This window comes from Ochotona curzoniae, unplaced genomic scaffold (genome assembly GCF_017591425.1).
Source record: "Ochotona curzoniae isolate NIBS_2020 unplaced genomic scaffold, NIBS_Ocur_1.0 contig_4105, whole genome shotgun sequence".
NCBI classification, from domain to species: Eukaryota; Metazoa; Chordata; class Mammalia; order Lagomorpha; family Ochotonidae; genus Ochotona; species Ochotona curzoniae.
The window spans coordinates 5330984-5347318 of NW_024466129.1; the positions used below are offsets into that span (position 1 = coordinate 5330984).

At 42.9% G+C, this 16335-nt stretch overlaps 1 protein-coding gene across 3 annotated transcripts in view; it reads left to right on the forward strand.

Moving 5' to 3' along the window:
- Positions 1 to 16335, forward strand: part of RASAL2 (RAS protein activator like 2) — a 303879-nt gene that overhangs the window by 153410 nt on the left and 134134 nt on the right. For all 3 annotated transcript variants that reach the window (XM_040984310.1, XM_040984311.1, XM_040984309.1), the window contains exon 3: positions 10337 to 10463. In XM_040984310.1, coding sequence (XP_040840244.1) covers positions 10337 to 10463 — 127 coding nt within the window. The remainder of the gene's footprint in view (positions 1 to 10336; positions 10464 to 16335) is intronic.

Below are 16335 nucleotides of genomic sequence, written 5' to 3' on the forward strand. Positions count from 1 at the left end.
TGGCAATTTCTAAGAGTGTAGTTAAAAGTTGTTTTTCGCATAAAACCCCTTTCTTTGTAGAAGAGCTTACGCAGAAGTCCTATATGATAGATAAGCTCAGGGTCCTGTGAAAGTACAAGGCTGTGTCTCCACACCTCCATACTCAAGGGTTAGACTGTCAGGCAGATCCGTGAGCAGACTTATGCAAGAGTCTAGATCAGAGATTATAAGATGCTTTGGACACCAGGAGTGCCAGAGTAACAGCTTGAATACTGACCTTCCTGGGCCATCACAGTGGTCTAACAGGCCAGTCCTTGACCTGTGGCTACTGCCATCCTGTATGGGCACTAGTTCTTGTCCCAGCTGCTCCACTTCCAGTTGAGCTCCCTGCTTAGGACCCGAGGAAGCAGCAGAGGCTGGTCAGGTCCCTGGGCCCATGCATCCACGTGGGAGACTGGGACAAAGTCCAGCTCGGCTCTGTCCATTGCAGCTGTTTGGGGAGTGAACCAGTGGATGGATAGAATAATCTCTCTCTCTCTCCCTCCCTCTCTGTAAATATACCTTTCAAATAAATAAATCTTTAAAAAAAAAGAATATCATACTGGGCCCACTTTTTCTGTCTTGGGAATTTAAGAATCCTTTGGAAAATATGGTGGGTTGAGCATTTTTATAACATCCTTAAAAAAAACCAAACCAAAACAAACACTTCTGGGCTTGGCACAGTAGTTTAGTGGTTAAATCCTCACCTCGCAAATGCCAAGATCTGATGTGGGTGTTGGTTTATGTCCTTTCTGCTCCACTTCCCATCCAACTCCCTGCTTGTGGCCTGGGAAAGCAGTAAAGGATGGTCCAAAGCCTTGGGACCCTGCACCCATTTAGGAGATCTGGAAGAGCTCCTGGCTCCTGGCTCAGCTCTGGCCATTGTCACTTGGGAAGTGAACCAGCAGATGGAAGATTTTTCTCCATCTCTCCTTTCTGTAAATCTGCCTTATCAATAAAAAACAATGCATATTTGTTTAAGATTACTTACTTGAAAATCAGAGTCACAGAGTGAGAAGGAAAGTCAGAGAGAGATTGAGAGATCTCGCATCCACTGGTTCATTCCCCAGCTGTCTGCTGTGTTTGGGCTTGGGCCAGCCTTGTGACGTAGTAGGTCAAACTGCCTGCTGCGCCTGTGCCAGCAGTGCCCCATGTGGGCAGCAGTTTGTGTCCCAGCTGTTCTGCTCCCAGTCCACCTCTCTGCTGATGGCCTGAGAAAAGCCAGTCGGAAGGTGGCCCAAAGACTTGGGCATCTGCCACACAAGTGAGAAACCCAAGAGCTCCCAACTCCCTTTCAATCCTTCAGGAAAAGAACTGAGAAGAGATTCCTGGTGCTGGCTGATGTACTGTGGATTTTCGCTACCTGACTATATTATCTATATGTAAACAGACTGAAATTGAAACTAATTTCCGTCCGATTCTTTTAAAAATGAAAGGCAATTTTGCATAACGTATAAATGTGTTGGACTAGGAGTCAGACTTCTGATTTGACTGTCTCAGGTACCCGAGAAGTCATTTGCTCCTCACCATTTTCTACTTTCTCCTCTGCAAAAGGAATGAAATCAGGGCACTTGATGTCTGTGCTTTGTATTGAGGCGGGAGATTTGCAAGTCCAGCACAGGCTGCCAAGGAAGTAAAAAAAATTTTTTTCTCCTGTTATTGAACGTGGAGAATATGTTTTATTTTGTGAACAATTCAATGTAAACAGCTAAATGTGAGCTGGTAAGCTAGTAAGTACAATCAGTGGAGAAAACTGCCCTTCTGAAACTGAGTTTTCTCTTCAGCTAAGATTTGTGAGTTCCAGTTTGAGTCATTTAAAAGTACTTAAACACAGTCTGTCCAATATTAAAGATCAGTATGTTTGAAAAATATTTCAGCTAAAAAGTCATCTATGGTGTTTATATGTTCAATTCTTTTTTTTTAAGATTTATTTATTTTTAAAGGAAAGGCGGATTTACAGAAAGGAGGAGAGACAGAGAGGAAGATCTTCTGCCCAATGATTCACTCCCTAAGTGGCCACAACAGCTGGAGCTGAGCCAATCCAAAGCCAGGAACCAGGAGCTCTTCTGGGTCTCCCCTGCGGGAGCAGGGTCCCAAGGCTTTGGGTCATCCTCGACTGCTTTCCCAGGCCACAAGCAGGGAGTTGGATGGCAAGTGGAGCTGCCGGTATTAGAACTGGTGCCCATATGGGATCTGGCGCGTGCAAGGCGAGGACTTTAACCACGATACTATCACACCTGGCCGGCCCTATATGTACAATTCTTAAGACATGCAAATTTATATTAAAAGACAACACTATTTTTTCAAATCCTGAATCAGGGATAAAAACTCCTAATCTTTCACAGCAATATTTTAATTAAAACTTTTATCATATTTTAAGTTTCAATAGCAAGGAATTGAAATCTACATTAAAATTATGAGAAGGTAGGGCTCCTGCAGTGGTATGCAAGCTAATCCCCTGCCTGCCACAGTGGCTAAGGATTACGGGCATTGGAATGGCGTTGGTTTGAGTCCCAGCTGCTCCAGTTCCAATCCTGCTCCCTGCTGATGGCCTGGGAAAGCAGCGCAGGACGGCCCAAGGCCTTGGATTCCTACACTCATGTGGGAGACCTGGAAGAAGTTCCTTGCTGCCAGTTTTGGATCAGCCCCACTGTGACTGGTACAACAATTTAGGGAGTGAACCAGCTCTTGGACATCTCTCTCTGTCTCTCCCTCTCTTTCTTTGTTAACACTGACATTCAAGTAAAGTGAGATAAAATCATAGTTATTCCCTGCTTATATTTTACAGCGGCAAGGCAAAGTATGTGGAATTAGAAACCATCCTTTTGTTTGCCTGCATATGACTTTTATAGATTTCCACAGGGGAAAAAAAAAATAGCATTCCCTCCTCAAACGAAGCAACTGTTAGTTTTTTTTCCCGGGTAATACGAGTACTTGTATTTATTTAAACTCAGCTGTTTGCTCAGAGATCTCACCTGTATTCTGTAGTCTCCTCCTTTCTACTTTGAAAGCAAGTAAAGGATACGTTTCTGCTTTTCTTATTAGAAAGGAGTCATCTAGCCTCTCCGTGCTGTTGTTTTAATTATTGAAGTACAGGGAATTTCCATCCTAAGAGGGATAGTGACTCAGGTTACTGCTCTCAAAGTTTTATGTTACAGGGTGTTTTTAAAGGAGTTCATGCTTTTATTGATACAAATATTTTTAGAATTATACATTTCTTAATGCTGCCCTTTGATTTTCCACTGTGCAAAGATAAGTATTCATGGTAATGGCACAAAAGAAAAAGAACATTTGGCTCTCTAAGGAGTGTGACAAACGTCCAGTGTTCGTGGCGGCTGTAGGGGTTTGCTCTTGGCTGTGCCAGTGTCCGAGGAGTTGGATTACTGTGAGCGAGCAAAGGGCGTGTGCGTGTCCTCCTCTGTCCCTGTTTGCTGCGTCCGTTGGTGTGGCAGGTGCCCACCGTTCTGTGCAGAACCCGCTCATTCCTTACCGGAAGTGGAGAATACATAATACTGCCTCTCTCGCTGCACGTAACACGCTCTGTAGACTGGCACGTGGGAAGAACTCAGTGTTACTATTTTTGAAATTTCAAAAGCAATTCATATTTTAGAATACTATAAAATTATGCTCATATTTAAAAAATGTGTTATTTCAACACATAGATTTGGTGTGTGTTCATCAAGCCGAGGAAACCCAGCATTTCTGTCTCTGTCATTTACTTGCGTTTGAAGGCTTTGAACTCCGCTGCTAATTTTTAACAAAATCCCTGTTTTGTGAGCTGTAGTACCCCTGTGCTGGAAGCTGATGGAACGTACTCCTTTGGACCAGCTGGGTTTTGTACCTTATCCAGCCTTCTGCTTCCGCCCAGCTTTTAGTAATCCCTGCTCTGCTTACAGTTACCCCGTGCAGAGAACATGCAGTATTTGGCTTATCTTGCTTAACATAGTGCCCTCCATTTCTGACAACTTTTCTGCAGATGACAAGGTTTCATTCTTTTTTATGTCCTAATAATATCCCACGTGTACATCTGCTGCATTTCGTTGTCCGTTCATGCGTTGCTGAATGCCTAGGCTGATTCTGTATTTTGGCTATTGTGAATAGTGAAACAGTAAACGTGGGAATACAGGCATTTCTCTGATACTTCTATTCTGATTTTTACCCAGGAATAGGACAGCTAAGGTAATGGGAAGTCTGTTTTTGGGCTTTTGAGAAGCTATTCCCCGTACTGATTTTGTTACTATACATTCCTGTTGATGGTGGATAAGGGTTTCCTCAACAGCATCTGTTACTGCTATCTTGTTTTCAATAACCATTCCAACTGAGGGTGAGATCTCTCCTGTTGTTCTGATTTGTATTTCCCTGGAGTTCATGACATAGAGTATTTTTTCATGTACTTTTTGGCCATTTACATTTCTTCTTTCAAGAAATATCCTTTGCCCATTTCTTTTTTTTTTTTTTTTTCTTTTTTTTTTTTTTTTTTTTTTTTTTTTTGTTGCTTACATTGTATTGTGTAGTACAGTTTCATAGGCGCTGGGGATTCCCCCCACCCCTCCCATACCCCTCCCCCCATGGTGGATTCCTCCACCTTGTTGCATAACCATAGTTCAAGTTCGGTTGAGATTCATTGCTTGCAGACACATGCCTAGCATAAAGTTCAGCGTCTTATTGTCCAGATAAGTTCAGTGGCCTCTTGGGGAGACCTTCTATGGTCTGAAAATAGGTCTAACAGAGTAAAGATCCAGTCAGTTAAAAGCCCCAACGAGGCCACAGTATCAATATACAACATTATGGAATTAATTGACATAGTATTGCCTTTGCCCATTTCTTAACTGAATTCTTGGTGTTGGATTTCTTGACTTTTATATAATGTGAATATTAATCCTTTATCAAATGCAGAGTTTGCACTTGTTTCCTCCCGTTCTGTCAGTTGTTGCCCGACTCTGTTCGTTATTTCCTTCACTTTGAAGGTGCTTCTTAGTTTGGTATAATTGCTTGTGTCTGGTTTTGCTTTTGTTACCTGTGTTTTCTGAAGTCTCATCAGGGAAGCTGTGACCTGGGCTAATGTCTTGAAATGTTTTCTCCATGTTTTCTTCTAGTACTTTCCTTGTTTCGTGTCTTACATTTAGAACTTTGATCCTCTATGGGTGTATTTTTGTTTAGGCTGAGAGGTGGGAAGGTCAGTCTTTGGTGATCTCAGCAGCATATGTTGAAAAAACTATGCTTTCTCCAGAGTGTGGTTTGAACACTTGTATTGGGCATCATTTGCGTAGAGATGGGGGGGGGAATCATTTCTAGGTTTGTACCCCACTCTATCGATGGTTGCAGTTCTGTCATCTGTGGAGGTTGCTCTTGTAATTCAAGATTGCTCTGGACAATCAGGGTCTTTTGTGCTTCCATATGAATGTTAGAATTTTTTCCCTGGTTTATAAACAATGTCATTGGTTTTCTGATTGAGGTTACATTGAATCTCTAAATCTCTTTGTATAATGTGGCTATGTAAACAACATTAATTCTTCCAATCAATGAACAGAAAGTATCTTATTATTTTTTGTGTGCCATCTTAATAATTTTTTTCATTGGTGTTTTATAGTTCTCATTGTATAGGTATTTACATCCGTGGTTAAATTTATTTTAGACTATTTTTTTCTAGCCATTATGAATAGGATTATATTCTTATAACTTTTTCTGCAGCAAGTTCATTATTGGTTTGTTAAAATTCTTGTTGATTTTGTAACATTCAACTTTATGGAATTTATAATTTCTAAGAGTTTCTTGGTGGAATCCTTGGGTTTCTCTGTGCATAGAGCCGTGCCATCTGACTTCCTTTGCATTTGTATTTTGTTTCTTTTCTTACCTAGTTGTTCAGGACATAAGTTCCAGTACTAGATAGAGGAAGTATACTGGGAGTGGGCATCCCTGTCTGGTTTCAGCCTGACACCAGTCACTATAATCTTGGTTGAGAGTTTGCTAAATATAGCCTTTATTGTACTAAAGTATGTTCCTTCTACATCTTATTTGTTCAAGTGACTTACCATGAATGGTTGTTGAGTTTTACTGAGAGTGTGTGTGTGTGTGATATGATATTGAAACTTCCTTCTGTTGAGATGATACGTTACATTTATTGGTTTGTATATGTGGATCCGCCTCAGCATCCCTGGGTTAAATTCTACTTGATTATGGTGAATGAGCTTTTTAATTGTGCTACTGGTTTTACTCTGTTAGTTTACTCTCTTCATGAGGGATATTGGCTCGTGGGTGGTTTGTTTTTTTTCTTGTCTGGTTTTGGATTCGAGAAAATGCTGGCCTTGAATGAGCTTGACAGTGCTACTTTCATTCCAACTTTTTAGGATAGAGTGATGGTTGGTGTTAGTTCTGCCTGAGTTGTTTTGTTGTTATGGGGAGACTTCATTACTGTTCCATTCTCATTACTAGCTGTTGGCCTTCATCATTTGATTTTGGGAGGTTATTAGATGTATCTAGACATCTGATATATTTATTCTTTTTCTGTAGGTTTTCCAATTAGCATATAATTATTCATAATATTCCCTAATGATCATTTCTATTTTGTTGTATCCATTTTATGGTTTCTTTTTTCATCTCTAATCTTTTGGGGAGTGTCTTTTTTTTTCTTTGATAACTTAGGTAAAGATGTGACAATTTTGTGTATCTTCAAAAAGGCAAATATGTCATTGATGTTTTGAATTGTCTTTAGTGGATTTCACTTTGCTTTGCCTCTGATCTAATTCCTTCCTCTATTAACTGAAATCTTTTAAAGAAATATATAGGACTTTATTGCTCCAAATTTCCTTCTTAGTATTTTTGCAATATTTATAAATTTTGTTCTATTTTGTTTTCATTTTATTTGCTTTAGGCTATTTTTAGATTTTCTTGAGTTCTGTAGTGGCTCGTTTTCAATAACATGTTCGGTCTTCATTTACGTTGTACTTTCTAAGGTTTTTTTTGTTGTTATTTCTAATTTTGTTCTGCCATCATTAGAAAACATACATGATATGATGTTTGACTTTTTTTTTTAATTTGTCAGGACTTGTTTTGTGGCCTAATATTTATAGACTGCCCTATGCGCTATGACAAGGATGTGTATTCCACAGCTGTTAGGTAAAATAGTCAGTAAATGTCTGTTAGGTTCGTTTGCTTTACAGTATATTTTAATGTTTCTTTGCTAATTTTTACCCCAAATATATGTTTGGTGATAAAAATGTGGTGTTGAAGCTCATTGTATCCTTTCATTATCCCTCCAAGTAGCTTTAATGTTTGTTTTATAAAACTGGATGTATATGCATTTACAATTTCTGTATCTGCTTGTTGCGCTGAATACTTGATCATTGTATTGTGAATTTGTCTCTTTCTGCATTTTCTGTCTTAACATCTACTGTCTGATGCAAGTATAGCTACACTTGCTTGTTTTTTCTTCTTTTTTGAATGGAATGTCTTTTTCTAGCCTTTCATTTTTAGTGTGTGCTTGTCTTTAATGGTGAAATAAGTTTTTGGTAGGGGTAATATTGTTAGGTCTCACTCTAAATATCTATTCAGCCAATGCGTACTTTTTATGGAAAAGTTATTCCTCTTATATTGAAGATTCCTACTGATAAGAGGCTTACTTCTCGCCATTCTCTTAGTCTTTTTCTGAGTACCTTGTGTTCTGTTTTTTCTTCCTTGTTTATTTTGTGGTTTACTGAATTGATTAAGTTTGATTCTTTTCTTTGTAAATAAGTTTTATGTGTACCTTTGAAAGAGTTATAGGGAAAAGGGGTTAAGACGCAGAGAGAGAGAGGAAGAGAGAGAGAGAGGAAGAGAGAGACAAGACTCAAACAGTGATGCCTAGGGGAAGTGGGCGTGGTGACTTGCTCGCCATGCCGAAAGCCGTGGTTTTCCCTCTCTTCTTCTGTATCTCCTATTTTCATGTTGTCTTTCATTCTTTTTTCACAGAAAGATTTATTTATTCAGTTTCTTTTTTCTTTATTTTCAATGATGTTTACATGGTTGGTTAAGGTGGGAAGGATCCAGGATCAGGGGACAGCAGGTGAGAGCATTGTTTCCAAATTTTCTCTTCTTCCTTTAACTGAGGGAGAGGGGAGATTAGGGAAGAAGCTGCACCCAGCCCCCATCCTCCTCAGTACCTGGGCAAGGGGAATGGCCTCCCAGTGTCACCCCAGGTCCCCGATGTGGCGCATGCTCCGGGGGTTCAGCTCCAGTGGTTGGATCATTCTGAAGTGCTGGCAGTCTCACAGATGCAAGGATGAGTTAATCCTTCCAAGGTCCATTGACTGAGCCAGTCCATCTTAGAGTCTCCATTTGCCCAGACATTTGCTGTCAGCGCTTGGCTGGGGTGGTTAACCAATTTGTTCTACCTTCGTTCCTCTGCTGTGGTACCAGATGTGCTCTGCAGGCCCCAGTGGGCTGCCATGTCCTCCATGTGCATCTGGACATGCCATCCACTGCTCTGTCTGAGCCACTGAGGAGGCCCGGTTCTGACATATGCCTTCCATGGTCAGAACACAGACCCTGCGATTCTGAGTGCAGTGGTTAAGTTGGGGGGTGGGTATCCCCGAAGAAACCCTCTGAAGTGCCCCCAGCCCTGGCTCTTGTGTGAGCTCAGTGTGAGGTTCAGCTCTGTTCATCTCACATCAGCTTACGCACACACTGGTAGTTGCAGTTACTGGGTTGATTCTGTGTCCAGCCCCATCTAGAAGCTTCTTTTGAGAAATCTGTTGTTAGTCTAGCGGTAGTTGCCTTTTGTTTGTTTGTTTTTGCATGTTTTAGAATTCTTTATCTTGTGATTTCTTCAGTGTGATTGTAACGCGTTCTGCTGTCAGATTGATTCAGCGTGCTTTAGCCCTGCTCTGCCTGGATGTCTCGATAGTCCGCAAAACCTGAGGAAGTTTCAGCTAATATTTTTTTTGAAGGTTTATTTATTTTTCTTGGAAAACTGCATTTACAGAAAGGAGGAGAGACAGAGAGGAGGATCATCTTCCACTCGTTCACTCCCCAAGTGGCTGCAATGGCTGGAGCTGAGCCAGTCTGAAGCCAGGAGCCAGGAGCTTCTTCCAGTTCTCCCACGTGGGCGCGGGGTCCCAAGGCTTTGGGCCGCCCTCAACTGCTTTCCCAGGTCACAGGCAGGGAGTTGGGTGGGAAGTGGAGCCATCCAGGTTACAAACCAGTGCCCATATGGGATCCTAGCAAGAACTTTAGCCACTAGGCTATCATCCTGGGCCCTCAGCTAATATTTCATTGACTAAACTTTCAACTCCTTTTCCCTTCCCTTTGTCTCCTGGCACCCCCCAAATTCACAGATTTGTTGTGTTACTGGTATTCCGCAAATCTGTGGGGCTCTCGACATTCTTGTTGCTGACCGATTAACCACCTGTCCAGGCTATTTGGAAAGATCTGTTCTCAGGTTCATGTATTATTCTAAACTGTTGTCCAGGCTTCCAAATGTATTTCTTTTTATTATTTATTGATTTCTTCATTTCCAAGCTATCTGTCTGATTCTTTGTGGTGATCCCCGTGGGTTTGTTCAAAGTCTCCGTGTTATGAATTGCTTTTCTAGTTTTTAAGTGACTCTCGTACTCCTTTGAATCTCACTCAATTTCCTTAAGATCAGCCTTTAGTTTTATTAGACAGTTTGTCAGTATCTATTTCTCTGAGGTCTATTTGATTAAAGTTGCTAAGTGAGATTCAGAGTAGTTACTGGTATTAGAGACCTCGTTAAAAAAAAAGATTTTATTGGAGGACCTGGCTTTTCTGTCAGTGGCTAACCCCTTGCCTTGCACGCACCACGATCCCACATGAGCACGGAGTCGTGTCCTAGCGGCTCCACTTCCCATCCAGCTCCCTGCCTGTGGCCTGGGAAAGCAGTCGAGGACGACCCAGAGCCTTGGGGCCCTGCACCTGGACATCGGGGGCCTTCATCCCGGAGACCCCAGCCGTCTCGTTTGAAAGGAGTGTCTGGTGCCTTCTCTCCTTCCTGAGCCTTGGCCAGAGCCGGAGCTGGTGAGCCAGTCTCTGATTCAGAAGGATCTTTGGCTTGTGTGGGTGTTTGGCTTTCTGGACTCCCAGAGACGTACACACCTGGATATGATTTACACATACTCACAATTTACATACTCACTATTCCTGATCTTTCAGTTTGCCTTTTAAAGAACACTTCCTGAAAAGGAGTTGGTAAATCTTGCCATTGTGTATGCATTTTTTTCTGTTTTTACTTTGTCTATTACGTACTCTTCTAGATTCATTAAACAGTTAATCAGAAGGTAGTGAGAGTGAGTTCGTTATTCGTTTTTGTCTCTTGATTGACTAGATGCCTGTGGAAGGGGGGCCGGAGCAGCAGTCGGATTCCACCAAAGGCCGATGCCTGCGGAGAACTGTCAGCGTCCCTTCCGAGGGCCAGTTTCCTGAGTACCCGCCAGAGGGCGCCACCAAACTGGGTAAGTTTATTGAAAGAAATGAGAGTCCTAGCTTTTATTGGATGATTTATGGACTTGTTTCAGTAAAACAATTACCCCGCATTTCTTCTTAAATGACTGTGTTGAAATCAGTGGTGTGTTAATGCAGAGTTGCAAGTCATTAGAGTCCAGTTATTGTAGCACAGTGACAGGAGGGTGATTTGACAGATGGAATTTAGGTGAGTGCTAGTGAGTTGTTGTTTGGTCCTCGCAGGTGGGGGACATGTTGTTTCTGGGTTTGTGGCTTGTTTCTAGATTTTAGAAGAGCAGTAAGTGATCTTGTTGAAACACAGAGATCCATAATGGAGCCGGTATACGCGAGAACTTAGTACTAAGCGGTTTAAATACATCCTGTTCACGTAGCTGCTGCTGTTGTCTAGTGAAACGTAAGGTCAGTTCGAGCTAATTTAGCTAAGTTTGCATCCCGTGTGAGTTAGATTCACGGCTGTGGTCGGAGTGGATGACAGAGGGGAGGAACCAAGGGCGTTCCACTCGTGTATTTGTAACAGTAGATATCTTACATAATTAAGATTAAATAAAATAATGAATGAATTTGAAATATAGGAAGTACTTTGGTGATTTACATTTAGTGTTATTTGCTTGGCAAATCAGAGCTTAAGTCGTAGGTACTTGGCAGAGAAAAGAGAAGCGTGCAAGGCCCCTGCTGGTCAGAATGGATCACTCTGTGATATGAGGTGGTTCTTGAGACAAGGATTTGGTTGGGGTTTTTAGTTTGCTGTCTTGTTGCTTTTTTGCCTGTTTCTTAATTCTCTAAATGAAACTCTTGGTCAGAATTTGAATTTTTAACTTTCTTAATCCTATGAGTTATTCCTTTGCTAGAATTAAGTCAAGTTAACAAGTCTTTTCTCCATGGAGTCCTACTTGGAGATGTGGAAGTATCTAGTGCTGTTGTCGTTGTGTTAGCCCGTCCTGACGCGGGTTTGGCTGTGTGCCTCAGCCTGCTTGGCTGTGCACCCTGGCGCTTGCACTTCACACACTCGCCGCCTTTCAAGGCCTTTGCCTTCATTTTCTTTCCTTTTATTCTCTCTCTTCCCTCCTTCCTTCTTTCTCTCCTTCCCTTGCTCCTTCCCCCCTCACTCCTTCCCCCCACTTCCTCTCTCTCTCTCTCTCTCTCTCTTTTGTAATCTCTCTCTCTCTCTCTCTCTCTTTTGTAATGTTGATGACTGTCTTTCCACTGACCTAGAAACCTTTGCTGCTTGAAGCTTTCATTCACAGAAGTCTGGATCCTGCGGAAGTGCAGAGGGACTGGGGGGAACTACTGCAGTGTCGTTAAGATGCGGAATTGGGTGACTAGCGCAGTGTTGCAGATGCGGGCCAGGAGGCACGCTGGGGTCTGGCCTGGAACCCTTCCTGCGTTGTTCCTCCTTGACAAGCCGTGTGGCCGTCGTCCTGACGCAGCACCGTTCATGACCATTTTCAGAGGGGTTGTGCTAAGTCAGAGCTAGAAGCCAGCCTTGTAGATGCCACTTCCAAGGGCGTTCTCCCTTACTTGCCAGTCTTGTCTTGAGTTAGACCATTATTCTATTGTGCTGTTTTTATCTCCTAGCAGTTTGTCTTTAGGAAGAATTCCCCCCGGCAAATGTTTCCTTCAACAGCCACTGTATGTGGCGCGCTGTATGCCAGTTCCTAACATGGAAGGTTGTGGGAGAGCGGACTTCTGATTTCACAAGTTTTATTTATATAATAGGATAAACACATAGTTTGTGTACAAAAAGTTAAGTTCATTCCTGTGCATCAGCAACAAAAAAGAAATGAACATCTTTTAAAGATTTAATTATTTATTTATTTGAAAGAATTACAAGCACACGGGAAGACACTGCCACACACAGACACACACGTGGCCCTGCAGACGGCTGCGCTAGCATCTGGAGCTGGACCAGGCTGGACCAGGAGACGGGCAGTTCTGGTCTCCTGCCTGGACGCAGTGGCCCGGCTTCTCATACCACCTTGTGCCACCCTCTGCTGCCTGCTCAGGAGCGCTGGCAGGGCGCTGCATTGGGAGCGGAGCAGTCGGCTCTCAGCCAGCGCCCGGATGTGACGGAGGGTTGTAAGCAGATGCTTTACAAACTGCCACACTGCCGCCCCATTTTTTTTATTATGTCATTTATTATAACATCACAGATAGCAAATATCTCTAATGGAAAACATGACAGACATGCGAGACACATGGAAAGGGAACCATAAGACAGAATTAAAAGAAAATTAGAAAATGTTTAAATAAATGGATGACTATAATAGTGGTTTAAAATACTTCACACTATCTCAATTTTCTCTAAAATCAAAATCCAACATGAAGTCCCTTTTCCTGTTATACTCGCACAAAATGGCAAGTTGATTCTAAAATTCCTTTTGAAACACCACTGAGCAATAATAGCAAAGATAGACAAAACAGAGAGGGGATCTTAGGGTTTAAAAGCCGCTAGTGCTAGTAGAAATAGTGGATAGATTTGACTATGTTACGATTAAGAACTGTATCAGGAGACCATTAAGAAAGTGAAAAGCCCAAACTGTACAATAGGACGACAGTATATTTGTTCCACTTGTACTAGGCAAAGGAAGTTTAGCTAGTGTGGATAAAAGCTTCCTAATAGAGAAAAGAGTGAGGTATTGCATCACTTCACTGAAGGGCTCACTAGAAACAGAGGCGCGAGGTGGTTGGCCCTGCGTGAGTCCGTTTGTGGGAAGCCCCAGGCAGGCAGACCTGCCCGCCGCTGGCAGATGTCGCCATGACGGTTGCTTTTGCACGAGGAGGCAGGGGGAATGTGAAGGAGATTTCTAGAATACCAGTAATGTTTTAGTAGTTACATGGGTGTGTCTGCTTGAGTTGCACATGAATGGTGTGGGCACGTTTCTGTGCCTGTGTTGGGGAAAGCACTAGAACCCAGGCCCTGCAGTCAGGTGAGCCAAGTGACATCTCAGGGTGGGCAGAGCGGGTGACTGCTTACCCAACTTGGTGCTGGAGGCGAAACTGGAACAAAGACCCAGAAAATCTTCGGTTCAGGGAAGTGGAGGCAGCATTCCTGGTGGCATGTGACAGCACGGGCCGAGCTGAAATGTGTGGGGAAGACAGTCTGAGAAGTGAGAGCATCTGAACGGCAGAGATGAGTTTGCCTGTGGAAAGGATAGCAGACGCCCCGTAAGTACTTGAGTGACTGATGGTTAAAAGGGAGATGAATGGAAAGATTGAGAGAAAAGAAGCAAGGTAGAAAAACAGAGCACATGACTGCATCGGTCGGTCCTGCCTTGGCAGCGGGGTTTGGAACCTGCTGCTCTGTTGTCCCTTAGCTCGCAGCAGCTGGCCAGTTAGTCCTGTGTGTCCTCTGGCGCTGAGTTGGTCAGTGTACTAGGAGCGGTGCCGTCCAGAACCAGTGATGGCAGAACACGCCTTTGGGAAGGGACGGTACCCTCCTAATAATTGCTTCCTGTCTTCTGTTTGTGGGAAGAAACTTAATAGTTAACCAGAATTTCATCCATTCCCAGGACTTTGAAGAGGACGTAAGTTTCAACGAGGTTATTTTTCCAATAAATCAAGAAGCTGTTTTATTCTCCCTACAGATGAATTCTTCCATCATGAATCTCTTCTCCCTGTGTCTGTTTTTACTGAATGAAAATAGCAGTCCCAGTAAGGCAGGAAGCTTTTGTTGTCGGTAGGATACTAATGTAATTTCAACACAAATATTGGATTCGTATCCAGTTAGATATGTTTATGCAGTGTAAGGGAACTTGCTGCCTAGCCTGCACCATCCACAGAATCAATTCCAAGTGCTGCTGTGCGCTGAGGTCTGCTCTGAGTCACGTGCGATCCTGAAGACCACTGAGTTGATGGGAAGAAAGTGATTTGGAATAGTACTCTTAACAACTTGGTCAGCGACACTTAAAAATAGTTTTCCCTATAAAACAATGATAGATGACAGATATAATATGAAATAATATAAAAATCCTAAGGTTTACTTGTGGTACTGACAGCAGCGTAGTTTATTTATGAGCTGATTGTTTAGTGTTGGAAGGAGAGTCATTTGGAACTGGCCAGAGCACGTTCTGGGAGCTGCGATTGGGCATGGTGCTGATGCACCTGCAGGGAGCCCCGGCAGCTGGTGGTGCTGCAGGTGTGTGTCCGGCGTGTGCCCGCTGTGCTGTGTCCTCAGCAGACAGTGTGGCTCAGATGCATGCTGTTTGTTTACGTAGCGCTTCTCACAAATGAAATTTTAGGTAAAAAAAAAATCATAAAAGTTGTATCATGTACAAGTTGTTTCCTAACATATATCAGTTCTGGTGAAACATTAAAAAAATTATTTATTCATTTGTTTGAATTTTTGGAAGAGGGAGAAGTGAGATTAAGCTTTTAGAAACAAGTGTTGTAATAGAACTGACCTTACTTCCAACCCAATGTAATTACATTTGCCCATTACAGAGAAGCTTGCATTCGTTAGCTAAGCAAATGCAAGCATTTCGGTTACTTTTGGACACGTTCCTGATGTTCTTGTGAAAGCTATTTAAATATTTAAATATCAAGACTTGTGTTAATAGGAACTGATACTTAAGTTCCCAATCTGATCTGCAATTTCCAGTTTACTCTTATAAACTAAATTTAAATGAACAGTTACGATATTTTGTTGTTAGGAAAGCAGTTGTCGGTTCTAATTAGGTCAAGGTGCCAGGCAGACCACAGTTCCTTCGAAGTTGTAATTCAAAGTTTCAATTCCTTGTCCATTCTTTTTTTTTTTTAAAGATTTATTTTTATTATTTTTTCATTGGAAAGGCGGATATACAGAGAGGAGAGACAGAGAGGAAGATCTTCTGTCCGATGATTCACTCCCCAAGTGAGCGCAACGGTCGATACTATGCCGATCCGAAGCCAGGAGCCTCTTCCGGGTCTCCCACGCGGATGCAGGGTCCCAAAGCTTTGGGCCGTCCTCTGCTGCTTTCCCAGGCCACAAGCAGGGAGCTGGAAGGGAAGCGGGGCTGCCGGGATTAGAACCGGCACCCATATGGGATCCCGGGCGTGCAAGGCGAGGACCTTAACCACTTGCGCCACCGCGCCGGGCCCTGTCCATTCTTTTTTTATCCCCTGCATCTGACATAGTCTGGATTCGTTTGTGTCTGTGAATGTGGCTACAAGCTAATATTGCCACTTAAAAGTTGTGCAGAAAACCACGTGTTGCCCAGTTCCTGGGGATGCCAGTGGCGTTTGTTATTGTACCTGTAATTATTTCACAAGCCTTCCAGTAGATGGCAGTAAAGTGTCTTAAGTAAAGGATTCCCTGTGAAACTCATGCAGGTCACTTGTACAGCTGTTGTCAGGGTTGCTGTTTCCAGTGTATGGGGATTGATGCCCAAAAGGACTAGAATTGAGTTCTAAAATGTATAATCCAGACCAGGCATTCCTCTTTATCTTCACACAATCTCAATATAAATATTCCCACTATGAATGTTAATAGTAATCAGCCATTGCCTGGAGAATCAGGCAGGCCGGAAGAATGAGTGACAGAAGCAATCAGGGGTAGTTCCCAGGACAGGGAAGTGGTAGATTATATGCAGGCATCAGATCGTGTGGCATCCAGAAACCCTCCACAGCTGTAGTTAAGAGAGGTTATTTAATTTATTGATTTATAATTTTTATTTATTTGAAAGGCAAATAGAGATCTTTCATCTACTGTTTCACTGCCCACATGCCCACAAGCAGCTGAGGCGTGGCCAGCCTGAAGCCATCCAGGTCTCCCATGGGAGGCAGGGACCGCAGCACTGAGCCACCACCTGCTGCCTCCGAGGCTGTGCGTTAGTGGAAGGCTGGACTTAGTGTGCCGGTTCTGACCAGGGCACTCACTGGGGGAGG